Source organism: Dermacentor variabilis, chromosome 9 (assembly GCF_050947875.1).
Source record: "Dermacentor variabilis isolate Ectoservices chromosome 9, ASM5094787v1, whole genome shotgun sequence".
In the NCBI taxonomy this organism is placed as follows: Eukaryota; Metazoa; Arthropoda; class Arachnida; order Ixodida; family Ixodidae; genus Dermacentor; species Dermacentor variabilis.
Window position 1 is genome coordinate 23,133,286 of NC_134576.1, and position 26,776 is coordinate 23,160,061.

The 26,776-nt window shown below is 49.6% G+C and overlaps 1 protein-coding gene across 2 annotated transcripts in view; it reads right to left on the reverse strand.

The window, feature by feature from the left end:
- The window catches only part of LOC142592547 (mitochondrial tRNA-specific 2-thiouridylase 1), a 170,946-nt gene that overhangs the window by 94,738 nt on the left and 49,432 nt on the right, over window positions 1–26,776 (reverse strand). For both annotated transcript variants that reach the window (XM_075704055.1, XM_075704054.1), the window contains exon 5: window positions 12,587–12,707. In XM_075704055.1, the coding sequence (XP_075560170.1) occupies window positions 12,587–12,707 (121 nt within the window). The remainder of the gene's footprint in view (window positions 1–12,586; window positions 12,708–26,776) is intronic.

Genomic DNA, 26,776 nt, shown 5'->3' on the forward strand with positions numbered 1-26,776 from the left:
ACCGATCTTGACTTCAAGCGCTCAGAACACAAGCAGGAAGCGGCAACAAGGCATGGAAAGCAAGAACTTGCTACAGTAAAACATAATTAATTCGACCCTCATTATGTCAGAAAATCAGATAATTCGGACGCATGCTCTGGTTCCAGCAGGCATATGCATTACTTAATGGAATCAAACTCCCATTAATTCTGATGTAATTGGCTACATAATGGTTAATTTGGAACATCTGCGAGCTCAGCAAGTGCAGAGCGCCACAGATGTGCCCCACAAAAGAGCAAAAATGGCGCTAGCGTCTAACAGAAATCAGATGCGAACGACAGTAATGCTTCATATCTATTTTTGCCTTTATAGCTGTCGTGTCACCTGCCAGCAACACAAAGGCTACACCACAGTGGGCTCCATGCCGATAACCTCCTTTATTCCGGCGAACGTAACGTATATACAAGAGTGCTGTGGCGCTATCTGTCACATGCGACCTGCATCACGTCGGCAGTGCCATCTGTTGTGAAGGCACAACACTATATCTAGCCCTCGCTCAACAAGAGAACGCTGGTTATATGCATACAACCAAAAAACCATGACTGCTTGTAGCAGCCAACTAAATTACTGCGCTAACAAATTCATAGTAAAGTCACTGATGGCGAATGCCTAATAAACTCACTGCAATCAGTAAGTTCATTGCACATAATCCCTGAACTTTTCTGGTGGTCTTCGCTCCCATGTAGAATGGCAGAGCCCTGACTCTACTGGCTGATGAGAGTTTCTCGATTCACCACCACGATCAGCACACAGTCCAGAGGTCGTGGTTCCAACAAGTGGACTCACTGGCCATGTTGGTGGGCTTGGCGTGCAAGGAGGCAGTGGTGACACCAGTGGTTCTGAAGACAGTGCGTCATCAGGCGTTGGTGCGTCATCAGGATGGTGTCAGAGTTCTGGCGTTGCCTACCGGCATGTCTATGTCCATGTTCCCCCGCAGGGATTCTTGTATCACCATTTCTTCTTGTACAGCTTTATGTGGCACAGCGGATAATTGAGAGGCGTTCCACGTCTGGCCGTCCTAGAGGTGGAATGACCAACGTCCTATTCGTTTCAGGATATTGAGTGGAGCACCAAAACTAGGGGTGCCTTTCATTCTAGGTAGAAGACGTTTGACATGCACGTAGGCACCCACTTTGAATTTGGGCTCCCTGGCTGCTCTTTGCTTGTCTGAATATGCCTTGTTTCTTTGTTGGTAATCGTATAAATGGCGCCGAAGTCTACGCAGTTTCCGGACGAGGTGGGTGCCGAAGTCTGCAATTGGCTGGCCGGTGACATCTAACGATGTCCTCATGCGGCATCCATGGAGCAACACTGCTGGGGACAGACCAGTGACACTGTGGGGGATAACGCAGTAAATACTCAGCTACAATTGCCGACTGATTTTTCCGACCCCAAAAATTTGGACATGCTCCTTCATGGCACCACCATTCTCCCCATAGACCATAATGTATAACAATTGCCGAAAGTTCAGACCCCTTGCAACCTCTCATTTTATTTTTCTGACCCTCCTTGAGCCGACTCAATCGATCGCATTTGCCCCCACCGACTCTGAGCGGTGCATGGTTCAACTTGCTGAACGCCATTTTTGTTTTGAACTGGGCCTTCTTGCTGCCCCGCGAGGTGGTGCTACTGAAAATCCCCGCTCATCATCATCATTTCTGCCTGGTTCGGTAGAGTTGCTATGAGTGGCTACGGCAGTTCCAGTCTAAGCTTAGTCTGGAGACCTTCTGAAGCAGAAGCTCGCTCGCTCTCCAAATGAACATTGAGGGCTTTAGGTTCAGTGACGGATGGCTTCGTAGTATCAAAAAAAGGTATGACCGCGCTTTCAAGAGGATGTGTGGTGATAGCGGTGCCGTCGACCGGACCCTTATTCCGAATTATCGCTAGGAGACTCTGGAGTCTCTGTTGTGTTAGTTTTTGCCAGACGAAGTTTTTAACTGTGACAAAACAGCTCTATTCTATAAGATGCTGCCTGATGAGACCCTTTCTGTGTCTGGCGATCCCCGACATGGCGGGAAGCATAGTAAAGAGCGCATCACCGTAATGGTAGGCAGCAACATGTCAGAGACAGAGAAGCTTCCGCTTCTTGTGATTGGTAAATCAAAAAGCCCAAGGTGTTTCAAGAAAGCGAAGTCGCTGCCCGTGTGGTATGAGGCCAGCACAAAAGCGTGGATCACGCAGCAGCTCTTCAGTGACTATAGTGCAGTCCACTTATAACGATGTCGAGAAAGATGAAAAATATGATCGTTATAACCGATGATCGCTATATCTGAACTGCAGTTATCAAAAAAAAAAATTTTTTTTTAAACGCGGAACATACCTTTGCAGCTCCGAACTCCAATTCGCTACTTGCTCTAAAGAATATATGATGTAGACAGTAGGCCGTAAAAAACAAACTTTATTTCTAGCGCCAATGACCGTGTCAATGGTTAGGCGCGCCGAAATAGTCCGAAATCTGCACTTGCTTTTGCGGCAGCTTCAGATTCACAACCGCGGTGTGCATGGATTCCAGCTGCTGCGTGAACACTGGCGACAATCCTTTAGCACGCATAACATCAATTAAGGAGTCGATCGACGACAGTGCACTTTGCGTGGACATCGTGGTCGGGGTCAAGGAGCCACTGTCGATCTCATTGTCACTGTCGCTGATGCCGTCGCCACCGTCGCACAACTTTGCCGTCTGTCGAGACACCACATCTTCGGCGATCGCCTCGTCGGTGACTTCATTGCAGAACGAGGCAGCACTGTCTGCAGTCAAAAACTCCTCCTTCGACACAACACCTGTGTCACCAGTAGGAACGAGCTCCCAGAGCTCGGTATGTCAGCGACTTCCACCGGGTTGGTCTCAGCGGATTGGGGAAGTTCATCCTTACGCACAAAGCCCGCCTTCTTGAAGCAATTGGTGATGAACCACTGGTAAAGCGCCTCTTCAACATCGGCGTACAAGGGGTCTCTAGCCCTTTACCGCTGATCGGCATGGCCGCTGATAGCTCCTGCCTTCACAATCGCGGTGCTCCCGGTTTTCAAGATGGCTGATATCGTTAACTGGACGAGCTCATACTTCTTCACGAGGCTTCACCTTGAAGCCGCATTGAGAGTCCTGCAAAATATCCATCTTCGTGTCAAGCGACACAGCTTTGCGCTTTGTCGGCGCCATCTTCTAACTGGGTTGAGCCATTTGAACCGTTGGTTGCACGCTGCTCCGGTGGCGTCAGCCTGCTATCGCGAGAGAGACGCGGGATGGGCGCCACCGCGCCGCTTTGCTTGTTACTTCTTTTTTTCTCTCTCTCTTTCGGAGCGACTGCGGCCGACGCGCATGAAGCAGCTAGCGCCATCTTGTGGCGCGCTGCGCCTACTCAGCTATTCTCCAGTGCGCGGGCGGGGCGAGACGCGCTGCGCGGTAATGGCGGCAGATACGAACTTACGGAGGTAAACATCGCCTCGTCTCGACATCATTCGTTTCAGGGAACTAAGCAACGCAAGTGTTACGATTATTTGGCACGGAAAACGCCGTCCAGACTGCAAAATTTTGATCGTTATATCCGATATGCGGTGAATAACCTATCGTTATAAATGGTTTTTTTCCCCATAGACCTAATGCATAAGATGACACTCTCATGTCGACCCATCGTTATAACCGATATATCGTTATATTTGGTATCGTTATAAGTGGACTGCACTGTACATCCGCAAACTCGACAGGAAGTTCAAGTCACAAAACCGGAAGGTACTGCTTTTTGGGGTTAACTGCGGTGAACATGGTCACATTCACGATCTCGAGTCCATCCGCTTGGAATTCCTGCCACCCAACACGAGTGTCTTCCAGCCCATGGACCAAGGCATCATAAAAAATGTGAGGGTCCTCTACAGAGCACGCCTCTTGAACCGCATGGTCGTCTGCGTCGACGCCGGCAAGCAGTGTGCTGTTAGCCTTCTGTCGGCAATAAACATGCTTGCGGATGCGTGGAAGGCGGTGACCCCTGCAACTCTACAAAACTGTTTTTGGCATGCTGGATTTGTTGTAACCGTGTGATGTGTGTAGTGCGCGACATGGTGCGGTGGTCAGAACGTACAGAAGCAGACGACAAGGAGTGCGCGCGCCAAGGCGAATTCCATGCTGGAGAGAAAACGACAACGCCGAAGAGCGTCCAGCACGTGAACGCGCGGCACAAGAAAAGAAAACGAGAAAAATACCAACCAATTAGGAGAAACCACAGAGCATCAAACAACCAATCAGAAAACGACTAATCGGCCAGAGCGGAAGAAAAAGAAAGGTGCGCTGGCAGAAGGGGGGAGACGCCGGGAGAGTTCCAGGAAGCGACGCCAGGAGAAGGTCGGCCACCGGACCGGGAGATTAAGATGGGCCGTCGGGTTCCGGACCCGAGCTACCAGGACTTCACCCGACCGGGGCCTCCTGCCCACCCGTTCCTGTGCGTCGCCACTCTACCCGATCGTGCCGCCAGCTGCTCAAGGCTAGCGAGCTCCTGCGCCCATGGGCAGGAGGAGAGCAGTAGGGCTACGGGCCCGAGTTCTACGCCCAGCTGCCCGGCCAGAACGCCGTCGCCGCCTGTCGTGCCGCCTGCTGCCCGAGGCTGGCATTCAAGCTTCTGTGCTCCTGGGCAGGACGAGAGCAGTTGGGCTATGGGCCCGAGCTCTACGCCCAGCTGCCCGGCCAGAATGCCGCCGCCACCTGCTCGTGCACCAAGGCGCCTTCTATCTACAAGCCAGAGCAAGGGCGCTCCGGTTGCCTGGTCAACCATCCTACACCCCGACCTTTGGTGAGACCGGCGCAACTTCCCTTATCATCTTGTCGCCGCTTCTCGACGTCAAGACTGTTATGTACCACTGCCATCGTGGTCAGCTCGGACTCGCACACTAGTTAACGCCGTACTAGCCCTGAGTGTGTTCCTTACCGCGGTGTCTGAGTGTTTATTATGTGCTTTCTATTTATTTCTATTTCTATTTAATTTTATTAAAAGTTTGTGTGTGTGTTCTTGAAATCAATGGCTTTGTCCTCAATTAGGTTCATGGAGGCTCCACATAAGAGAACCATCAGAACCTTTGAGTACACAAACCTTGCATCACAAACCGATGGAGCGGGTGTCGTGGAGGCCCCGAATCTGTCGCCTTCCGATGTGCGCCCTACTGATGCCGAAAATGTTCTTCGAGACCTGCACAATGGTGGCATTTCGATTCCGAGCACCATCTCGTTTGACAGTTTCACAGATGCTGACAGTGCTGTACTGACATGCGCAGAACTTGACGACGATGAGATCATTCGTCAGGTTTCTCCTGCGCCGCCGAATGATGACTCCGAGTCGGAGTATGACGCACCATGTGCGCCGCTGCCATCACACGCAAAGCTTGTACAAGCAGTGACTGTGCTTTCAGCCACCTATAGTGACTACACAACCCTCTCCAAGATTTAGGCTGATCTGACTGCGCATAAACGGAACAGCGTGCAACGATGGCGCATTCACCGATTTCTTTGAGCCTACTGCCGAAGGGCATAGAAATAAAGGATTCTTTTTTGTGAATCTGTTTTTTCGGACACCTGCTTATTATGTCATTTCTGCGGCCCCCGTGAAGTCCAAATAAATGGTCAGCGACTGTATTCCATAATGGTGGCCTTGATGGGTCACTGCTCCAGTAGAGAGAAATGTATATATGATTTAAGGACCCTGTTGAACCTTTCCACCGCACCATTGGCTTGAGGTTGGTAAACTGCAGAGAAAAATGTTTAATATCCCTGTCCTCTAGGAAACACTTGAATTCACCTGACGTAAACTGTCGGCCGTGATCCGAGACGGGTTCTGTAGGGTAACCCTCTCATGCAAAGACACCAAGGAGGAAGTTGATCACCGCGCGGGAAGTGATGTCACTGCAGAGCGCAATCTCTGGCCATCTAGAGAGGTAGTCCATCACAACGATGACAAACCAACAGTCAGTAGTTGCACGTTCAAAGCGCCCCATGATGTCTATTGACACTTTGTCCCAGGGCCTTTCAGGCAGTGGGACAGGCTGGAGCTGTGTCTGTGAGTTCTTCGCGCACTTGTCTGAGGCTTAGCAAACAGTGTAGCTTCAGATGGAAGTCTCCACAAGTACTTTTCCCTGATGTGTTGCTTGGTCTTGACTATTCACGGGTGGGACTCGTGGGCTAACTGGATAAAAGTACCAGTTAGATAGGCCGGTACTACAACATGTTCTGTGTGCAAAACAAGCCCATCCACTATTGAAAGCTCCTACCCTACATCATGGTAGGGTGTCAGTTCTGTAGGAGTGTTTTCCGGATTGGCCATGGTGACTGGATGAATTGTGTGACCCGCTGTAGTATGCCATCCTCAGCGGTAGCAACGCGAAGATCCTCTTGATGTACAGGCGATGTAACTAAAGACACAACCTCTTCATCGACTTGGAAGCCACCTGCTGTTTCTGGAACAAGAAGTCGGGACAAGGCATCCGCTTCTTGGTTGTGCACTGCGCTGCAGTACTGGACATTGAAGCTGTAGCGCAGGAGTCGTGTGGTCCACCTTGCGATACGAAGAGGCTGCTGTCCTGTACTCTGGGATGAGAGCAGGGCGACCAGAGCCTGGTGATCTGTCAATAGGGTGAATGGCCGGCCCCAGAGATAAAGGTGCCACTTCTCACAGACCCCTAGACAGGCCAGGGCTTCATGCTCTCCAGTTGAGTATTTTTGTTCCGTCTATGTTAATGTTCGCGATGGAAATGCCACAGTTCACATGTGGGACCACTCCACTTGTTGCAATATGGCGCCCAGACCGTATGCAGATGCATCCGTTGAGACAATGATAGGCAGCGTCGAGTCCAACATTTGCAGGATCTTGTGGGATGCTAGGAGTCTCTTTATTCTCGTGAAACTTTCTTTAGCTGCGTTGTCCCAGTCCAAGGTTACGTCTTTGCGTAGTAGACGGCGCATTGGCTCTACCTCATCCGCCAGTCATGGGACAAACTTGGCATAGTATTCAACTGGCCCTAAAAAAGAGCTTAGCCTGGCTGCATCTGTAGGCACATAAGCCTTAACGATCGCGTCAACCTTGGTCTGGAGCGGTGCTATACCCTCTGCGCTGACCCGATGTCCTAAGAAATACAGCTCCGATGTTTTGAAGACATATTTCTCCTTGAGCTTGAGCCCAGCTTCCACTATTCGTTCAAGAACTTGCTTCAGGTTCTGTGTGTTCGCTCACAATCTTACCAAAAATGAGTATGTCGTCTAAGTAGCACAAAACCCCTTTGCAGCCTTCAAAAGTCTTCGTCATGAACTGCCGGTGCTGACACCAACTCGAAGCAGACTTTGAACCTGAAAAGGCCCTCATGCGTAATGAACGCAGTTAGGTCTCTGCTTTCTGGTGCTGCTTTTGGTGTGGCGTTTTGAGGTTGAAAACCAGGGCTCATGGCGGGAACTTCTGCACGTCCGTCCGTGGATATATGCAGGCAGCGCAATTCTTCTCCCATAATGCGAAAGTTGAAGGCTTGAACCGCATTCAGGCCGAGGAGAGATGTCCCACAAGGTGTAAGATGAAATGGCTGCTTTCCCTTCGTTCCAGACTCGAGTGTGAAATGCCCTGAAAATGGGAATTTTCCTGTGCGAGAGTGTCCAGCAGCATGAGGTGGGAACTTGTCAGCTGTGCTTCGTGGGTAAACAGACTTTGGAATAGATGCTCCCCATAACAGACACGGCCGAGCCTGTGTCAACCAGAAACGTCATGGCATGCGCGGGTGTCGTCGAGGTAACCGGTGCAACCTTGACATAGATGTAGACGCAGGTGCTCTTTTCCATACGGACTGCCAAAATGCTAATGACACTTGCAGCGTCTTCCTCCGGCGCGATTTCGTGGACCTTGGCAGAGTGCCATTCCCATGTGTGGCGGTAGCTTCGACAAGCTCTCTGAAAGTGATCGTGGCGTTCGCGCGGATGCAGTGTGCGAGCGCGAGCTGAAGCGGCGGTTACTCGGGAGGTGTGTGCCGTTATCAGGGCGACCCTCTTGTCGGCCCCTCTTGTTATATTGTCCCATAACTGCTGCTGAATTCGGTGCACAGGATTGGTGAAGGCCTCAGATTCGCAATAGGTCCGCTCACGCAGAAGTGCTACCTAGACAGCATGATCGAACGTCAGTTTGTAACCCTCGAGCAGCAATTTCTTCCGAAGCTGTGGGCACCTGACACCAGCTGCAAACTGCTCACACGTTTTCGTCAGCTTGAGTGGCGAAATCGCAAAGAGCCGCCAACTTGCTAAGTGCGATAGCGTAGTCCGTGATGGGCTCCCCTTGCAGTTGGCGACACTCACAGAATCGATGGCATTGCATGCGAATGTTGCAAGGGGCGGCAAAACGCCTTGTTAGCATCTCAAGGGCCACGTCGTACTCGTCGGGTAAGCGTGGGACTTCTGCTGTTGCGTCGTGCGGCCGTGTTGGCGTTTCAGCAGTTGTGGCAGTTTCTGTGACGGCGGTGGCACGCGATGTGGGTGTGGCAGTGGCTGCAGTGCTCAGTTGCTCTATCTTGGTTTTCAGCGTAGTCGGCGGAAGCGCATCGAAAATTCACTGTCCTTCGGTACCCAGACAGTGCAGCAAACGAGGTCGGTGGCGGGTTGCAGATAATTCGTTTGCTCCAGGTGGCAGTAAAAATGTCTCAAACAGGCGTACCCACTGGGGCCATGGCACAGCCGGTGTGCCAGGAGTGTCAATGAATGGGGGCGGTGGCGAAATCCCAGTGAAAAACATCCTCGTCGCCAGACTGTCGTGTCGCCGGCCGGCGACACCAAGGCTACACCACTGCCTGCTCCATGCCGATAACCCCCTGTATTCCGGCGAACGTAACTTATATACGAGAGCGCTGTGGCGCCATTTGTCGCATGTGACCTGCGTCATGTCGGCAGTGCCATCTGTTGCAAAGGCACGACACTACAATAGCCTTTATTCTTGCATTTAGCGCCACACATAAGACCTCATTGGCCACATACCTTCAGAGCTGCAGTCACCGTCCATTATCGTGTTGAGAGCAACCACAGTTTCCTCCGCAACGTTTGTGGCAAACAGTAGTCTTGTTTCGACTTGGCGTGCGTGTTGGCCGCGATTCTTTAAAACTGCGCAGTCACCATCCATGATTGCACCGAGACAGCGACCATTATTTTGGCCGCAGTTGTTGCTGCAAACAGTAGTTCCACTTTGACTTGGTGCAATGGCACAAACACGGCATAAGCTGTCGAAAATTAAAAGCACAGACTATATCATGATGGATGGACAATCTGCTTGCCCTGTGGTGAAAGATAACCATGATGTGTGTGCTGTAGTAAAAAGCGTGTCTCGGATGCAGGCAAACGCTGTGCCACTGTGAAGTCGCGACACCTTCATCGCTGTGAGCGTTAATCAGTCAGGAGATGATGAGAATTGCAGCTTCTGCACTGATTTTGTGCAATATACTAATACAATAAAAGGTTGTTAATTCACAACCATTAATTCAAAATTTTAGATAACTTGAAGTAGCTGCCGCGGTCCGTCCAACCATGTATTGAAAGCAATATGTAACGCATCCCGCTAATTCAGACTGAAATCCGCGCCGCCAGCAATAGTTCGAACTCCGTGCCATCATGAAGTGCTAGTGCGCAGGAGCACGTTGGCCATGATGGCGTCACTGCGCGAGCCATGCCGTTTTTCACTTTTTATGAGCGGCCATTTGCTTAGGCCCAACTGGAGAGAGATGCATGTGTGCCTGGCCAGGCATGGCCAATGCCTCTGTTGCAGGTCGGTTCTCTCCCTCTCTCAAGACCTTCAAGATAAAAATGCAGACGTGGTGCTGCATGTTTTTTTTTCTTTTTCTTTCTTTTTTCATCTTGGAGGCTATGCTTTTTCTCTACAAGGTGTTCTGTCGCAAAAGTGGCCACAGGTGATGTCCAAAACATGGCAGCTGTGACGTTTATCAGCACTCGCAGTACTAAAGCGCATAGCCTTTGAGATTTGTGGCGTGTACACATAGTGGAACTCGCAGCATGCAGCCGGTGCCGCTACAAAGGTACAATTATGGCCAATGGATAAAAAAAAAAATTTGCAGCCTGTTGTGGGCATCGAAAATGCTGTCCTCCGCCATGACGCCACCAGCCAGGACTGTTTGTCTGGGATTGGCATAGAAAATGCATCAAGAACACGCTTCGAATGCCGTCACCCAACACGTCCCCTGCAACTAGCGACCAAGCGGCCAAGAACAGCCAAGCGGCCAAGAATGTGACAGCTGTCACATTCCCTCCAATTGCAACTTCTCGACGCAGCAGGCCGCAGCCTTTATTTTTATCCAGCAGTAATGGTATGACAGAGACCAGTGTTGCAGTAGGTTGTGGTGCATTTCGTGAGGGCATTTTAGAGTGTGGCTCTTGTTTTTGGGGCGAGAGTCAACGGCGCAAAGGCACATTATAGTCTATGTTTTCGGCACGTATCGCTTGTGGCCAGTCACGCTATACTGTTTGCGCTGCACCAGCCGAAATGCCGTCCCGTCTAGAACTTTTCCACGTGCAAAGTACCCGAGCCCTGCTCTCTTCGAAGCATGTGCATAACAAGCCCCAACCCGCGCGCTGCTTTGAATGGCTGTCTGTGACCGTCGGCGAAGCGGTGTCAGCACCTTTTTTTCTCCGTGCCATGCATTGTGGGTCAGCACAACGAACACGTGGATGGAGCAAGAGCCATCTCAACATCCGGCAAGTCAGACTGCAGTGGCAGCATCCGGTTATGTTGGCTGCACCAGTGCTTCAAATTATACAGATTGTTCTCACCAATGTGCCGTAGCGAGTGCGTGTGCACACACACAACATGCTAAGTCGACTCTATATATACTCTTCAGGCAAGCAATTTTTTTTGCTTTCATCAGTTCGAATTTTGTACAATACGAATTTTTGTACAGTGGAATATCGATGATACGATCACGGCTAATACGAATTTCCGGATGATATGAATTTTTCTGTGGTTCCGGCCGAGCCCCATTACTTTGCAACTTTCTAGAGAACGGTTGTTACGAATCAATTTTCGACCCGCATCGGTTGATACGAAAATTACCGAAGACACTGGAAATTCTTAAGTGTGCTTGGCGAAAGCCAGACGCCTGTTGCTGTCTGCGCTCCGCTTCCCTGGCTTTGCTGTTCGGTGACATAGCCAGTTGCTGCTGCCGTCTGCGCTTCAATTCATTCGCTTTGGTGTTCGGCGATATCGCCTGTCACTGCTGCCGCTTTCGTTCTGCTTCCCTGCCTTTGGTACCCGGCAATCTGATCAGTCGCTGTTGGCATTTCCGTTCTGCATCCCTTGCTTTCGCATCTGGTGACATGTTCAGTCGTCGCATGCGCATTCGCTCCTTGTTCTTCTGGCATTCGGTGTTGGGGGAATCCGGCATCCACAGCCGCTTGCCTGAACCGCTTGGTGCAGAATCACTGGGCCGCTTCAGAGCCATGCGTCTCACTCACTCGACTGCAACGAGACGTCTGTCGAAGGAGCGGTGGTGCAGCTGCCACCGCCGACGCATGGCCAACGCACGCGCGTGCTCATTCTACCGCTGTGTGACGTCACGGTTGCTATGCACAGCGGCGCCCCCTATCGGCGCACAAATTGCTAAGGAGGGGAGGAGGTTGTGCCGCTGCGTGGAGGAGAGGCCACAGTTGGCACGATTCCAGCGCATGGACAGACGCGACCGCGAGCATGAGCCAACACTTTCACTGCTCCACCGACTGCTGCGAGAGAAAACAGCGCGCAGTCACGCGATTTCTCCCCTTCTTTTTCGGTGCAAAGGCACGGACGACATGGAGGTCGCGACTGGGCGCGAGGAGTTTGAAGCAGTGTCGCTTTTGTTGCTTTTGTGCTTTTCCATGTGCCATCGGACAGAGTAGCTGCCGCACTTCGGACCGCATTTTTTGTGTTAGACGTGGACGACGGCGAAGGTCCACCACCGGCGGCTGAAACGCTGCATGCACTCGAAGTTCTGAGGCATGCTACGGCCATGGATGAAATAAGAGACGACACGTGCGTGCGTTTTTATGGATTTGAACAAAGTCTACTAAATGACCTGACAAAGAAGACATTAAAGACTTTTTCTTCAAGAAATAAATGCTTTTTATGTACGTGTGCCTGAGTGAGTTCACCTCTGACTCTTTTATTCAGCTAGTTTTAATCGTTTCGATGATACGAATTTCGGCTAATATGAATATTTTTCGTGACCCCGTGAGATTCGTATCATTGAGATTTCACTGTAGCATCCCCACAGAATTCGAATTAATTAGTTTTTACTGTAATAGGACTTGCTGATTCATTCAGTAAATAAAAGCATGTTGACATAGTAAGCATGTGTTTAGCTTTTTCTTTATACCCTTGACAGTTCAACATTTCGTTAATTCAGATTAATGAGGATTTAATATAGTCTGTTAAAAAAGAACAGGCACAGAACGAAATGAAACGACATCTTTTCAATGTGCATCTCTAGCAGTGTGTTTGTTCCTCTTCATCAGGGGCACTTTCCGACTCACTACAATGTGAGCATGAAGAAATCGCTGGTGACTGACCAGTGTGCGTTCCGACCACATCGCCTGTCTCCATGTCGACAAAATTTCCCGGCCTTGACTCCAGGTACTGCTCCACAAAGGCTCGGAAATCACGCTTCCCAATGAAGCAGAGTCCCATGCTCTGTATACAGGGAAGAAGGAAAGCCTCTTCTAACACCACCTCTTTTTTTTTTTTGTTTCAACCAGATATCTTATATACCACCTGCAGCACATAGCAGTTTGTCCCTCCTAGCTGGTACACTGGAATGGGCTGAAATTACTTGTAAAGGAAATTGAAATCTACAGTTGCATCTAAATTGCAGAAGAGTTCAGAACTGGTTTTGCCCCGGCCATTCCTCCTCTTACACTTCAGCGCATCATTTGCCATATGCAACTTTTTACAGAAAGAGTAGTAAGAAGTTAGACAGAGCCATTGCTCTGTCTGTATGTTCATTTACTCACACTCAAGAATGGTTGCATTCAATATAAAGAAGCAATGGGCTTTAGATGAGTTGAAATTATAAGCTAAACAATTAGTCAATAATAGCAGGTGGTGAGAGAGCCTGCACGAAAGAGTTGTGTTAGTGGAATAGGCTCGCAAGTGCTCATTGTTGTTCATTTGTGCTGGTAAACCAACCTGAAGTGCAGTTGAGTGACAGAAAGTTTGGTTTACCACATAACTGGAGCAAGTTAGCATTACATACGTCTGCATTAAGTTCGTGACACTTTGCAACAAGTGCAAGGGCTGGTTAGAGCTTACTTCCAGAGTCATACCTTCGAGAGGAGAAAGACAACAAATGATGTCAAGCTTGCATGCATTTGTGTGTGAGATGGTTAAGGTACACACAAAAACTCTCCACCTGTGCTGTGCTGTGCAGCACGCCATTGTGGGAAGCTTGCTGCTAAGAAAAATTAAGAAAAATTGAATATTTTGCTAATTCTGCAAGCAGCCAGAAATAGCTGCATGCAGTGTACACTCACACACATCGTCACAGCAAAGTATGTCGTATTTGCAACATGTAAACAACAGTTGCCCAAAAATTTGTCTTTTATGACCGATGGTCTGTTATAGCCAGGTTTATGAAAAGTGGAATTGGTTGCACTGAATACAGGCAGACCAAACTAAGTGAGAATAGCCTATTACATCAATCCCAGATATATTTAACTCAAAGGGAATTGTGAAATAGTTTGATGTAACTAAAATTTGAAACATAAGATACTGTCAACACCCGCAGTAACGAAATCCTCAAGACAACAAAATTCTCACCACAAAGACTGCTTCATTTTGATTGCTCCAGAATACAAAATGCTGTTCGTGAAAAGCCCTTGTCTACAAGACAAACCCAGTGGCACAGCATTTTCAGTTCGCCATTTCATATGCCAAGTGCCACTCAGTGAAAAGATCAAGATTAAGAAGATTGATAACGTGTACAGACCGGGAGGTCTTTGATGTTCTTGAAACCGACTGGTGATCTGCTTCAGCCAAAAACGAACGGCTGCAGTCTGCACGAGCCATCAAATGTGCAGCAATCAAAACTAACCTCCTGTAGCCTCATTTTTCCTCCGTGGCATGTACAGTGTAGCCCGGTTATAACGAAGATGGTGGGAATCAGAAATTACTTCGCTATAACTACTTTTTCACTATATAGGGATGCTAAAAAAATTTAGGCATCAAGTAGACCAAGTAGAAAATTTTATTTACATCCATTGAAAAAGTCACAGGTCTGCGCGGCACATGCATCACAGTCACAGCATACGCTGGAGGAGCTCCAAAATGGCTCCTAGGAGCTCCATTTGGAGCATCATGCACTACAGGGTCTTCGCGGCGAAGTCTCTTCACATCGTTTTTACAAGAACGATCAGAACAGTCCGCTTGGCGTCGATGGCGAGCTGCGGCTTGTGCTGCAGCTTGTCCTGCTCTCTCTGCACCACGGTATGCTGAGCCCGATGTTGCCTGGCTGCAGCCGTGCACATAGTTCTACAAATCGTTTCAGCAGTGGTTTGTACTTTGCGAAGAGGCACCATAATGTGTACCGAAGAGTAAACACAGGTATCCAGACTATGCGGCACACGTGTCACATACCTTGACTCGTGGCACGGCAAGTTGCTGTTGTTGATGATGATAATGACGGTTTGTTGGCATCCCCTTCGAAGCAGGATGGTGACAAATAGTCACATAGCCTGCTTGAGTTTACCAGGTCTAGCTAAATGCAGCATGCAACTGCTATATGCAACTGCTACATGTCGGGACACATGAAGGAATATAATGGAACTGCAATGCGAAGTTTGTACGTATCGACGCTAAGCGGCGCACATGTCAAATGGCACAACGCGACGGTAATGATGATGACGATTTAATGACATTCCCTTTGAAACAGGATGGTGAAAAACAGTCATCTAGCCTGCTTGAACTATTAAGGTATTCCATACATGTTTTCCATTATATTAGGATTTACACATGATCAACTTTTTCTTCCTGAAGCCTTCTTTAACTGCCTGTACCGCTACCTGTGCATCTGCTACATGGCATTCTAACGAGTGTAATCATATGCAACTGCAACGCAAAAGGTGCGTGTATCGGTGCTAGGTGGCACGCATATCACATTGCATGTCTCCTCGAGTGCAAGGACGAGTTTATAGGACATCTTCCTACTGCACGCTAGCAAGCGCTGGCGTGGCTCAGCGGTGGAGTACTTGATTCCCCCCGCTGCAGGCAACAGCGGCCTCAACACTGTCCAACTGAGTGCACATGCCCGGTTTGGAACTCGGGTACATGCGTAACATGTCGGCACCTACAGCAGCCGCTCCTGAGGTCAATGACTGAGATGCACCAATGTCATCCTCTTCGGCGTCCGAGGCACTGTAATCAGCGATTGTTTCCATTTCAGAAACACTAGTGGCGAGTTTGTCGGTGGTCAGCGCCTCAGCTGCGACAAGGTCTTCATCCACTAGGACAAAGTCCATATAATCCAAGCCACGTAGGACAACGTTTGCACTGCCCGCGGGCTCCCAAAGCTGCCCTAAGCTCATCAGTGCACTGCGGCTGTTTCGTGTCCAGCATCGCTGCTGCCCCACGAGAAATCCGCTTTCTGGAAGCAGTGAAGTATGGTCTGTGACTTCATGTCCCTCGAGGCTCGGCTTGCAAAAAATATTGCCCTCACCAGCAGCACCTTCAAGTCAGCCGAGCTATCAGCTGTTCGGATGTCGATGAGCAGATGCTCGATGACATGGTGGTGAAAGTGGACTTTAAAGCTGGCGATCACTCGCTGGTCCATTGGCTGTAGCTTGGCAGTTGTGTTGGAAGGAAAAGGATGTTGACAACGCTTAGATGTGCATTGACATAGTGTGTGCTGCAACTGCCGAGCAACAGCAGCACTTTGCACTTCTTCGCACTCATCTCCTTGTCGAAGTCAGTAAGCCACTTATAGAAGATGTCTCCCGTCATCTATGCCTTGGCGTTGTGTGTATCCGCTACTGGCACTGACAGCATCTTGGCAAAGCCCCGCGGTTTCTTAGCCTTGCCATTGACTGATAGGGGCCGCTTGTATGAGCCATCCATGTTCGCATCGTGATGCGATTCTTACTGTTTTTTCCTATCACGCATTTATCCGTCTTCAGCGCAAGAGTTCTTGCTGTCAGTAACTGAAAAAATAGCCCTGTTTCGTCTGCATTATACAGTACAGTAAAACCTCGTTAAACTGTACCCGCTCAAACAGCAGTTTATTTTTAAAAGTAGTAAAGTCAAATCCCCGACTCAGCGGCCATTGAACATAATGTGTTTTGTATGCGCATATACCGTACCAGCTTATTGCGTACGTATCAGTTAACACGTAGTGTTTCCACTTTTCATCGCACAAACACGGCGGTGCATAGACTCCATCGGGCAGCCCGGCAGAACAAGCCTCAGAGATCAGCACAACGGCCTCCAAGCGCCCTGTCCTTTTGCGCATGAAGCCACATCGACATCATTGTTGCCTCTGTTGCCAAAGTGTCGACTAACAACAGTGATGAGGACAACACGAAAAGCGACAACACGGACGATTCAGGCCCGACAGTGGCAGAAGCTGTGCATTATGTCAGCCTCATGAATGTAGTCGTCGCGACAAGAACAGCAGCTCGGAATGAAAAAGGCGCCCCGTGACTTCTGAAGCGCTACCGCCCACGTGCATGGAGAACATGCAACGCCAATGAGGAATCTGCCATGCGAGTGTTTGCCAAGAAAAGGGGGCTGGCTGGAAGGCTTGCTCGCAGCCTTCAGTAAATTTGAGGCCGCTGTCATCGCTGCAAGACCGCCACAGCATCAAACGAAAGTCAAACCTCAATATAACGAAGTCTAATTTGCAGCCGAAAATTTCGTTCAATCGCGAGTTTCGTTAAGTCGAGGTTCGCATGTTTCAGCAGTCCAAATAAATATGCAGGTTCTTGGAACACTCCTGGCGTATGGCACCTTGTAGATAGCAAAATTACAAAGATAACCAATAAACCCCGGTACTAATAACACAACTAAGGGCGTGATGCGCGATAGCCAGCGGGTACGAACGCATTTTTTCTACATTACGCGTATGGTGAAGAGCAGGTCTGCAGCAAGCGCCACGCCTAGTGCTCATAGCTGCCACTAGATGTGGCCATCAGTGCCATCACCATCATGATTTGTCATCACTAAAAAAAAATAAAATTTCCTTTCACGAAGACATGGCAACTAGTGGCACAAAGAAAAAAAATTTATGCACATACCAGAGCTATCAACTTGAATATTCTTTCGAAGAAAATTGGAAGTAGTATTAACTTGGTGGATCTACTTACCATTAGAGAGCTTAGGGCCGATTTACGCTCGAGCCACCCATCGCTGCACCGCACGCTTGCGGTCGCGCGAAAAATTGCACGTATCCAGCACTTGTGCACAAATTACCATTTACAGTAGAACCCCGCTGTTACGTTCCTCACTGCTGCGTTTTCCCGGCTGCTACGTCGTTTTCATCCGGTCCCGGCATAGCTTCCATAGGATCCAATGTATAAGGAACCCCGCTGTTACGTCGTAGCTGTGAAAACGTTCCCGCATGATACGTCGCAACTTAGCCCCCCGAACCCGCCTGGGCTAAAGTAGGCAACGCGCTCCAACCGCCATTTTGGCTTTTGACGAGTTTTGGCCGGGCTTGGCTATGGAACTGGCTGCAAGAAGCCGCACGCCAGTTCGAGAGGCCGCCATCGAATTGGCGTGCGGCTTCTTGCAGCCAGCTCCATAGCCAAGCCCGGCCAAAACTCGCCAAAAGCCAAAATGGCGGTCACATACGACGACTACGTCGCCGTGGATGTTGTTGTCGGGACGTCAGAGTGTCAGAGCATCGCCGAGATCGATGGGATCTCGGTCGCGAGTGAAGTCGCAGACTGCGATGCACGAGCCGCATGATGCCGGGGAGTTGCCAAATCGTAGCTTTCGAAAAGCCGTTGCGGCTCTGGACCTCCTCCGCAGGTACGTCGCACCTCACAGCGACGCTGACAGCAATGCGGCCTTCCAGGCTATTGAGAAACGTGTGGTGATTTCTAGCTAGCGAAAGAAACGGCAAGCCACAATTCTGGACATTTTTTTAGGTCCTAAGCGCACTCTGTGGAAATAAATTGTCTATAGTTGAAGCTGCACATTTTTCATTCATTTTCGGAGCTTTCCTCACTGTTGCGTTTTCCCGGCTGTTACGTTTTTTTTTCCCGGTCCGGTGAAAAACGTATGAACGGGGTTCCACTGTACACTGTGTGCACAGGGTATACCTTACACATTGCAAACCAAAATTTGTGCGCAAGTGTTTGATACGTGCAATCTTTCGCGTGACCGCACGCGTGCGGTGCGGCTTGCGGCAATGGGCGGCTCGAGCGTAAATCGGCCCTTAACGCTCGTAGCCATCGGATGATACCACGCTCAGTAAAGCAATGATGACGTTGATTCATGAACGCTGGAATACTTTATTTAACTCCCCCAGAGCAATTCTATGCAGCTCAGGTGGAAGCGAAGAACTCCGTCAGCTTCATCTGCCGCTTAATAGGCGTCGGGGTTATAGGGCGCTCATAGGTTGACAGGGCTGCTAAGGGTTGCTCTTGCGAGTGCACGCCCGCACACGTAAGAGATCCAGCGCATCCATGACTTGCTTCGGTGTAGCTATGCTGCTTGCCGCCTTGAGTTCTTCGTTCGAGTCTTCGTCCTGCATTTCTGTATCTGTGACGCTCTGGATTTTTGCGTCATCATCCAGCTCTTCAGTTGTCACAGCGCAAGCATCGCTGAAGACAAAGTCCTCGAGTGTCACGTCGCTTGGAGCACCTCCCTGATCACAGCGCAGCTGCCACGAGTCAACGACATCTGTTGTGTACGCCATACTTCCGTCACCGTCATTGTACTCATGGTGGAGCAGGGCCTTAAAATTAAGGCGAAGGTACGGGCTTGTTTCATGACCATGTCGCACTTCACTGGCAGGGACTGATCACACATTTCAGCGACGTACGCTGCAAGCTTAGTCTACAGCTCCGGAAAGCGTCTAGACTTCGGCACGTGGGAAATTTCTCACTTGCCGTCTCAGATGAAAATTTGGCTTCGCTGCAATTGCCACTCTCGCACCACCCGTTTGTGATTTGTTTCTTTGGCATAAAGGATGACAGCCCTCTTGAATGCTGCTGTGAACGAGTGCCAAATGATTAGTGGGCCTGGAGCATTCATGACGACCGGGGAGTAGCACATAGCCGGCAGTCAAGTGGAACGCGTCAAACCAATGCCAATGCCTTTCAACAGAGAAAGAAACCCGTGGGCAGTGTCTGCTCTTCCATGAACTACCGATACTCCCCGCCAACACCTCCTTTAAAAAGATGCCTGCTGCGTGCGCCGAAAACCTGCTGCCCTTACCTTTCCCCTTTTCCTCCTTTCCACTTGAGGTGGTAGCTAGCGATCTTTGCAGTGGTCGCTTGCAACACATGCGCGCATGCGCACATTACCGCATGGCAGCGGGGCCGGTGCCGCCGCTACTACCGCGACACCACACCACCACAGCCCCCTTGTCGGAGATAGGGAAGTAGGTGGCGCCATCTCATGACAGTCGACCGCAACTCAATGTGCAACGGCTACAATGGGTAAGCGAGCGACGCCGCAGGCATCTTTCTAGAGGAGGCGTTGTCTCCGCAAGCGCCGCCGTTATGAGGGTGCCGCCGCAAATGGGAACAGCGGCGCTTCCACCAACTATTGACACCCCCCACGAGTGTTGCGTGAACTGTAAAACTCTCAAAAATGTTGAAAAACCCTTCCAAAAAGCGAAAAAACACGCGGGATAGCAAAAAGATACGGGTAGGGCCATACAGCAAACATAAAATTGTAGCTACGTTGTAGCTCCCGTTGGTCTCGCTTTTTTGGCGGGGCCATGTTTTGGTTTCGATTGTAAGTCGACCCCCCCAACTTCAGACTTTCAAATTTAAAGAAAGTGGCCGACTTACAATCGTGTAAATATGGTAACCAACTGAGAAAACGTGACCAACGACCACTGTTCGTAAACTTACTTCCGGTTGGCGCTTTCCCGTTGCAACAGGCCAGTGACGTCATAGCGTGACGCGTTCCGGAACTTCTGAAGCACTCCGGCTAGCACTACAGGAGCGCGTCCGCTGCGGGTTTCATACGTACATGATAGATGGCGCAGCAGCACGTTCTGCTCTACGTATTGAAGCGCGCCGGGAAAATTTGAGCATTAAAGGGCGCATGCAAATCGCTGTATGCCCGGCTAAAGTTTTCGTCTCCCTGTCAAGGCGGCTCCTGGTACGTGCGTGCAATGCGCGAGGACTTTGTTAAGTCGGCTTACAGTATAAAGTGACCTCATCAAATCCCGAAAAAATATACATGGTTTTCAATGGGGCAGAGATTGGGAAAAATAAAAAGTGAGTTATTTTGAGAATTTCGTTAAACTGAGGTTCGTTATATCGAGGTTCGACTATAACACCTTTGTCCGGCGAAGTGAATAAATACTGTATGATTTTTCCCTTTTCATCACACTCTCTGAGTTCTGTTTTTGACAGGTAAGTGGGCAACCTCGTGCTATTTCGGTTAAGCAGTACTACTGTTTAGTACATACTTCTTCCGAGCTTCGGCAAGCTACGGTTTAACGAGGTTTCACTGTAATCCCTCATTATAATGAAATCGCTTTACTCGAAATTTCTTCCGGTTCTGACCCAAAGGCATGCATTTTAAGCCACGTTACGCAAATCACGGGAAGATCTTGGCCCTCGCTTAGAGCGAAGCGGCGAGCAGAGGCCTTTTGTACATGCAGTGTCAAATTAATACAGCCAATGAATTAGTCTCATGCAGGCACAGAACAGGCCTCAAAAGTACCAAACCCGCGACCGATGACCATCTAGTAACAGGTACCAAGCGAATGCCGAGTGCTCTCCGCTGTTTACTGCGGAGCAAACTGAAGCTGTCAAATTCTATGGTGCAGCACGCCCGAACCATTAATCCCGGTGGCAATTGCATTGCTGGTGTCCCTCGTGAGATAATCCACACAAAAATAAAGTTTTCCGGATGCTTTGCGATGCCAGAAAACCGCAAGCAGGCTTGCACCATAGCATTCCATGGGGTGCGCTCGATGAGCAAAGTTTTAATGCTCTAAAGAGCACTACTGGTGCTGAAACGTGACGAAAAACACAAAAGAAGTGTCCCTCCGATTATAAGTGCCATGTTTGATGCGAGGAGCTATGCTAACAAATTGGGAAGTGCAACTTTGGAGAAGCCGGTCAAGAAATTTGCTTGCTGCTCACCATAATCGGCCTGCATCACAATAAAACACTGCCCCTAGCTTCATTGCACTTTTGATGGTGCAAATCAACTGATGACTTGCCGAAAACACGAAAAATCCGAGCATCGCCAGCAGCGAGTCAAGCTGTCAACATGGCAGGTCAATGCAAGCTGGTGTTTCCCCGGCAATTTTCTTGAGCCAGTCATGCTCAATTTGCGCCATCCAACTTTAGACAAACAGTCTAAATGCATGGTAGGGTCATTGAATTTTGTTCTTAGACATTGTCAATGGCGCGGACGTTATGGTCCGCAAACACGGATACTCGAACCATAGAATTAACACAGTGTCATCGACAATGGTGCACCAAAAAACTCTCGTGTTGTAAACTTCCGGGTTGCACACCTCGAGAAAAAATTGCCCAGTGATCATGCCCATACTGCAAAATCGTTCAGTTTTATCGATTGCACTCTATACCCATAATGAGTGGCTAATTGTTTTTTGAGCACAACAAACACAACCTCAGACTCAAGCCATGGCATTTACAGCGCTTTCCAGCGCAATACTCTCGTAGTCTTCCGTGACCGTGCGGCGGTCCCGAAAGACTATAAAGCCACCCCCCACTGCCTTCCCCTTCTCATTCGCTCTCCAGTCTGCAAGCTCTTCTGTCTGCAAGCCATTTGGACACCAGTGGCTCCTCTCACTCGCCTTCATGCCAACTCCGCCCCTCCTCGCTTCCAGTTTCGATGTCGCTGCTCCTCCAAAGGTGCTCTCTTTCTGCCTGCCCTCCCGAGCACAATCTTTCAACAGCTGACCTTCTGAAGTTCCTGCTTTCTTGGTCTCCACAAATATGATCGCCTTTCTTCCGCTACATGTGAAGCCGATGCCAAGCCCGCCATTGCAACCGTCACTATCGCCAGCGTGCACTGATGAGGAAAGCGAGATGCCCCGATGACATTTTGAAGCTTCTGCCTTTCGCGTCGCCCGCCACGTTCAGTCGCTTTGGCGCCGACAGTGCATGCGTTTGGATCCGTGCTGCAGGTCATGTGGTTGTGTGTTATTCGAAGTGCTTCATTAGGCATGCCTCGTGTGTGCTTCTGTGGGCTACAGCGATAAATGGCTTCGTCAGACTCTGGGCAAAAGTGTCTGACTTTGGAGCAGAAAGTCCTGCTGATAAAGGAAGTGGAAAAAGGCGACCCGCAGAAAAGCCACATCCCAAAAGGATTCGGCATACCGCCGTCTACTTTATCAACTGTATTGAAAAAGAAGGCGGCTGTGCTAGATGGCTTTGAAAAGAGCTTCCCGGCAAAGAGAAAGAGGAATCGCAATTCAATATACCCCGAAGTAGAAGGTGCATTCTTACAGTGATTGAAGAACGCCAGGAGTGCAAATCTCCCCGTATATGGACCTGCACTTACTGCAAAAGCTGAAGCTCTCGCCCTCCAAATGGGCCATAGAGATTTCAAGTGCAGCAATGGCTGGCTGGCTTGAGCGGTTCAAGAAATGACACGGCATGATCTCAAAGTCAATCGTTGGTCAAAGCGCAGCCGTGAACCGTGACACTGTAGATGTATGGCACAAACAATGGCTCCAAGCTATACAGTGGAACCCCGTTCATACGTTTTTCACCAAACCGGGGAAAAAAACGTAACAGCCGGGAAAACGCAACAGTGAGGAAAGCTCCAAAAATGAATGAAAAAAGTGCAGCTTCAACTATAGACAATTTATTTCCACAGAGTGCGCATAGGACTTAAAAAAGTCCAGAATGGTGGCTTGCCGTTTCTTTCGCTCGCTAGAAATCACCACACGCTTCTCAATAGCCTGGAAGGCCGCATTGCTGTCAGCGTTGCTGTGAGGTGCGATGTACCTGCGGAGGAGGTCCAGAGCCACGACGGCTTCTCCAAAGCTAGGATTTGGCAACTCCCCGGCATCATGCAGCTCGTGCTCCTCGTCGTCACCGCGCCACGGCAATGGCAACGGACGAAGAAATATCCGCGGGAAATTTTGCCCTCTTTGGCGTAGTCATGCTAACGTGCTAACGATTGTTTAGTATAGCTGCGGAGCGCGCGCGTCCAAGCAGTCCGGTTGCGCGCGGCGTGGTTTCGCGAGAAACGCAAACAAGAGAGGAGAGCTGGCCCGATAGGCGGAGCAACGCCATGAGCAACGCCAACTTCCGGCTTCACTTTAGCTTCACAAAGAGTGACGTCAGGGCCTCTCCCGAGTTTTTTTCCTCCGCGAGTCGACCCGTCCAAAAACCATGCAGTGACCATAATCACAGTGATGATAGTGACAGCATTTTTCACGAATGGCCACTTAGTGGCGGCTACTGAAACTGGCGTGTGGCTTCTTGCGGCCAGTTCTATAGCCAAGCCTCACCAAGCCTGGCCAAAACTCGTCAAAAGCCAAAATGGCGGTTGGAGCGTGTTGCCTACTTTAGCCCAGGCGGGTTCGGGGTGCTAAGTTGCGATGTATCATGCAGGAACGTTTTCACAGCTACTACGTAACAGCAGGGTTCCTTATACATTGGATCTTATGGAAGCTATGCCGGGACCGGTTTAAAACGACGTAGCAGCCGGGAAAACGCAGCAGTGAGGAACGTAACAGCAGGGTTCTAGAGTACTTGAAAAGTATGAAGACGAAGACATATACAACCGAGATGAGGCTGCATTTTTCTACAAGATGCTACCGAATTGCACATGCTGGTGGATCCTCACCCAGAGGAAAACAGAGCAAGGAGCATGTTGCGGTGCTCTTTAGTACCAATGCAACAGGCGAGGAAAAGCTTCCCTTGTTGATACTGGGAAAGGCGGGGAAGCCATGGTGGTTCTGAAATGCAACTATTCCCAAGGAATGCATCTACAGAAGTAACAAGCGAGCATGGATGACTGCTGCTATTTTTAAAGACTATGTGCACCTTATGTCCATAAGGCACACATAGAGAGTTCAACGAAAATAATTGGCAAGTGCTTTTCATAACTGACAATTGTCCGAGCCACGGGAAGATAGACAACTTCAAGGAAAAGTTCGTCATTGCAGGAAGCACAGGGCAGGCCAAGCTGTTACCGTGGAAAATTCCAAGCACATTGTGAGAAGAACCAGAGCCAGTAAGCCCACTACAGTCGATCCCGGATATATAGAACCCGGATATATAGAATTATTACCTATATCGAACAGTTGAAAAATCCCCTTGGGAATCCCATGCAAAAGTATAGCACTATTGTTCACGTATATAGAACTCCCGTGCACCGGCATATCGATGTATCGAACTCCATGCTGAGCTGCGCCCCAGCAAGTGCGCTTCTCCTCACGAACCTCTCGCCATGTTCCCGCGATTTCATGCGCGCCGCGCCGCACTCTGAGAAAGGAGCGTCGGTAAAAGGCAGGTGACAAGGAGCACTTGGAGTGCGATTGGGTGTGAAAGGGAAGCGGGAGGGAGAAACCACACTGACCGCAGATGCCCGTTCCCTGTGTTTTGGTTGGCTGACACCGCTGGCGCAGCGAGACGAACGAGGTCAGTGCAGCTTGGGCTTGTGTTAATGCAGAGATGCAGAGCGGTGCGTCTTTCGATTCGCTTTGTCCCTTTTATTCACGTGGCATACACGAAGGCTTGAGACTCGTGTGGTGCAGTGCGTTTTTCTTTCCGCTTTTGGCACATGTTCCGGAGCCATGGCCGCGAAAGAACACAAGAATTTGGATTTTTCAACAAAGGTGGACATCATTCGGCGGGTGGAGGCTGGCGACAAAAAGTCGACGGTCGCTGCAGCATTCGGAATCAACCTTCGATTAGGAATCGAACTCAAGGTGGACCTCCTCGGAGCCATTCAAATGCTGGCTGGTGCTAGGAATGACGTGAAGAAAAGCCCAATTGTGAACTGCTTCCGCAAAGCAGGTTTTGTGGTAGCTACAGACGACAGATGTCTTGACAGTGAAGACGATGACGCTGGATGCCTCGACAGCGAATTTTGCGAGCTCTCGGCTCCCAGGCAGCGTTACAGCATGCAATTACAGCATGAGATCCCAAGTGGCGTTACAGCGCGCGATTTCGTTATCACTGATGATGGCGTGCAAGCTGTAGCGGATCGCGCTGATGCAGAGATTGTGGCTAACATCATGGGTGATGAGGACGCAGGCTCAAGCAGCAGCGAAGGTTCCGACGAAGAGGACCGACCACCATGCGCTGCAGCTGAACTTGCATCAGCTTTCAGCGTCATTCGCCGCTGTTGTGGCACAATGGAAGGAGCTAGCCTTTCTCATTTGGACACTGTCAACAAGCCTGAGGACCGCTTAATGAACTTGATGGTGCAGAAGAAAAAGCAAGCAAAGGACACCGATTTTTTTCTTCCGAAATAAAGTGCTCTGGTCATCGCGCTGTGTTCTTGATTTTTTACACGCCTTGGAGGCACAGATCGGTAAGTTCTCGTTAGTCACGACATTAGGGAAACTGCCTTGAGATGTGTGGAGTTGTTAGAAAAGCTTTTGACATGCACATTTTATATTTCTAATTATCGATATATCGAACTATTTCACGATCCCCTTCGAGTTCGATATATCCGGGATCGACTGTAGTAACAACGATGATCTGTTTTTTACCCATGAGCAGTGACGGCACACTTCAGTTCTGTTAGCGCAGGCAGGCAGGCAGGCCAATCGGTTTAGCTAGCGAGGCCATGCCATGGAGAAAAAGCAATTTAGGAGCGCACCTACGTGCTTTTCTTTTTTACTTCGATGAGGCACCACATGTGGAACCGGGCTGGGGCGGCCCAAAGCGTGGGGCAGCTGTCAACTGGAGGAGGGTTTTCTTGTCAAACAAACTGGGAGACTATGCAGCGAGACGAGAAATGTGACGAAACCGGCAACCTTTCTGGAGGGCACTAAGCCAGCTCACGTACTCAACGGTCAGCTTGCCTGTCATTAAAAAAAAAAAAAAAACGGGAAGCGCTTTCTTGGTTTGGAGACTGCGACCGGGCAATGCCGACTGTTTGGTGGGGCTAAATAAGCTTTTGCAAGGAGCCGAACCAAGCGAAAGGAATTTGACATTGACAGAGGCTGCCAGGAGCTAGGAAATGGCAGTTTTTTGGCCTTGTTGATTCACACAAAAGCTCAAAAGGATGTCTGACGAAAGAATTTTTTGTTTTTCTCGAAAAAATGCTTAGCTATATGCACTGAGTTGTGTTTATTTACTTTGTTAAAACTGGACCGAGAAGGCATTGAAAATGCAGAAAATATAATGGGAAATCAAGGTCACTTCGTTATAACTGCTACAGTAAAACCTTGTTAAACCGTACTCGCTTAAACAGTAGTTTCGTTTTAAATGTAGTAGAGTCAAATCCCCGACTCAGCGGCCTTGAACATAATGTGTTTTGTATCCGCATAAGCCGTACCAGCTTATTGCATATGCATCGGTTAAAACGTAGCGTTTCAACTTTTCATCACGCAAACACGGCGGTGCGCAGTCTCCATC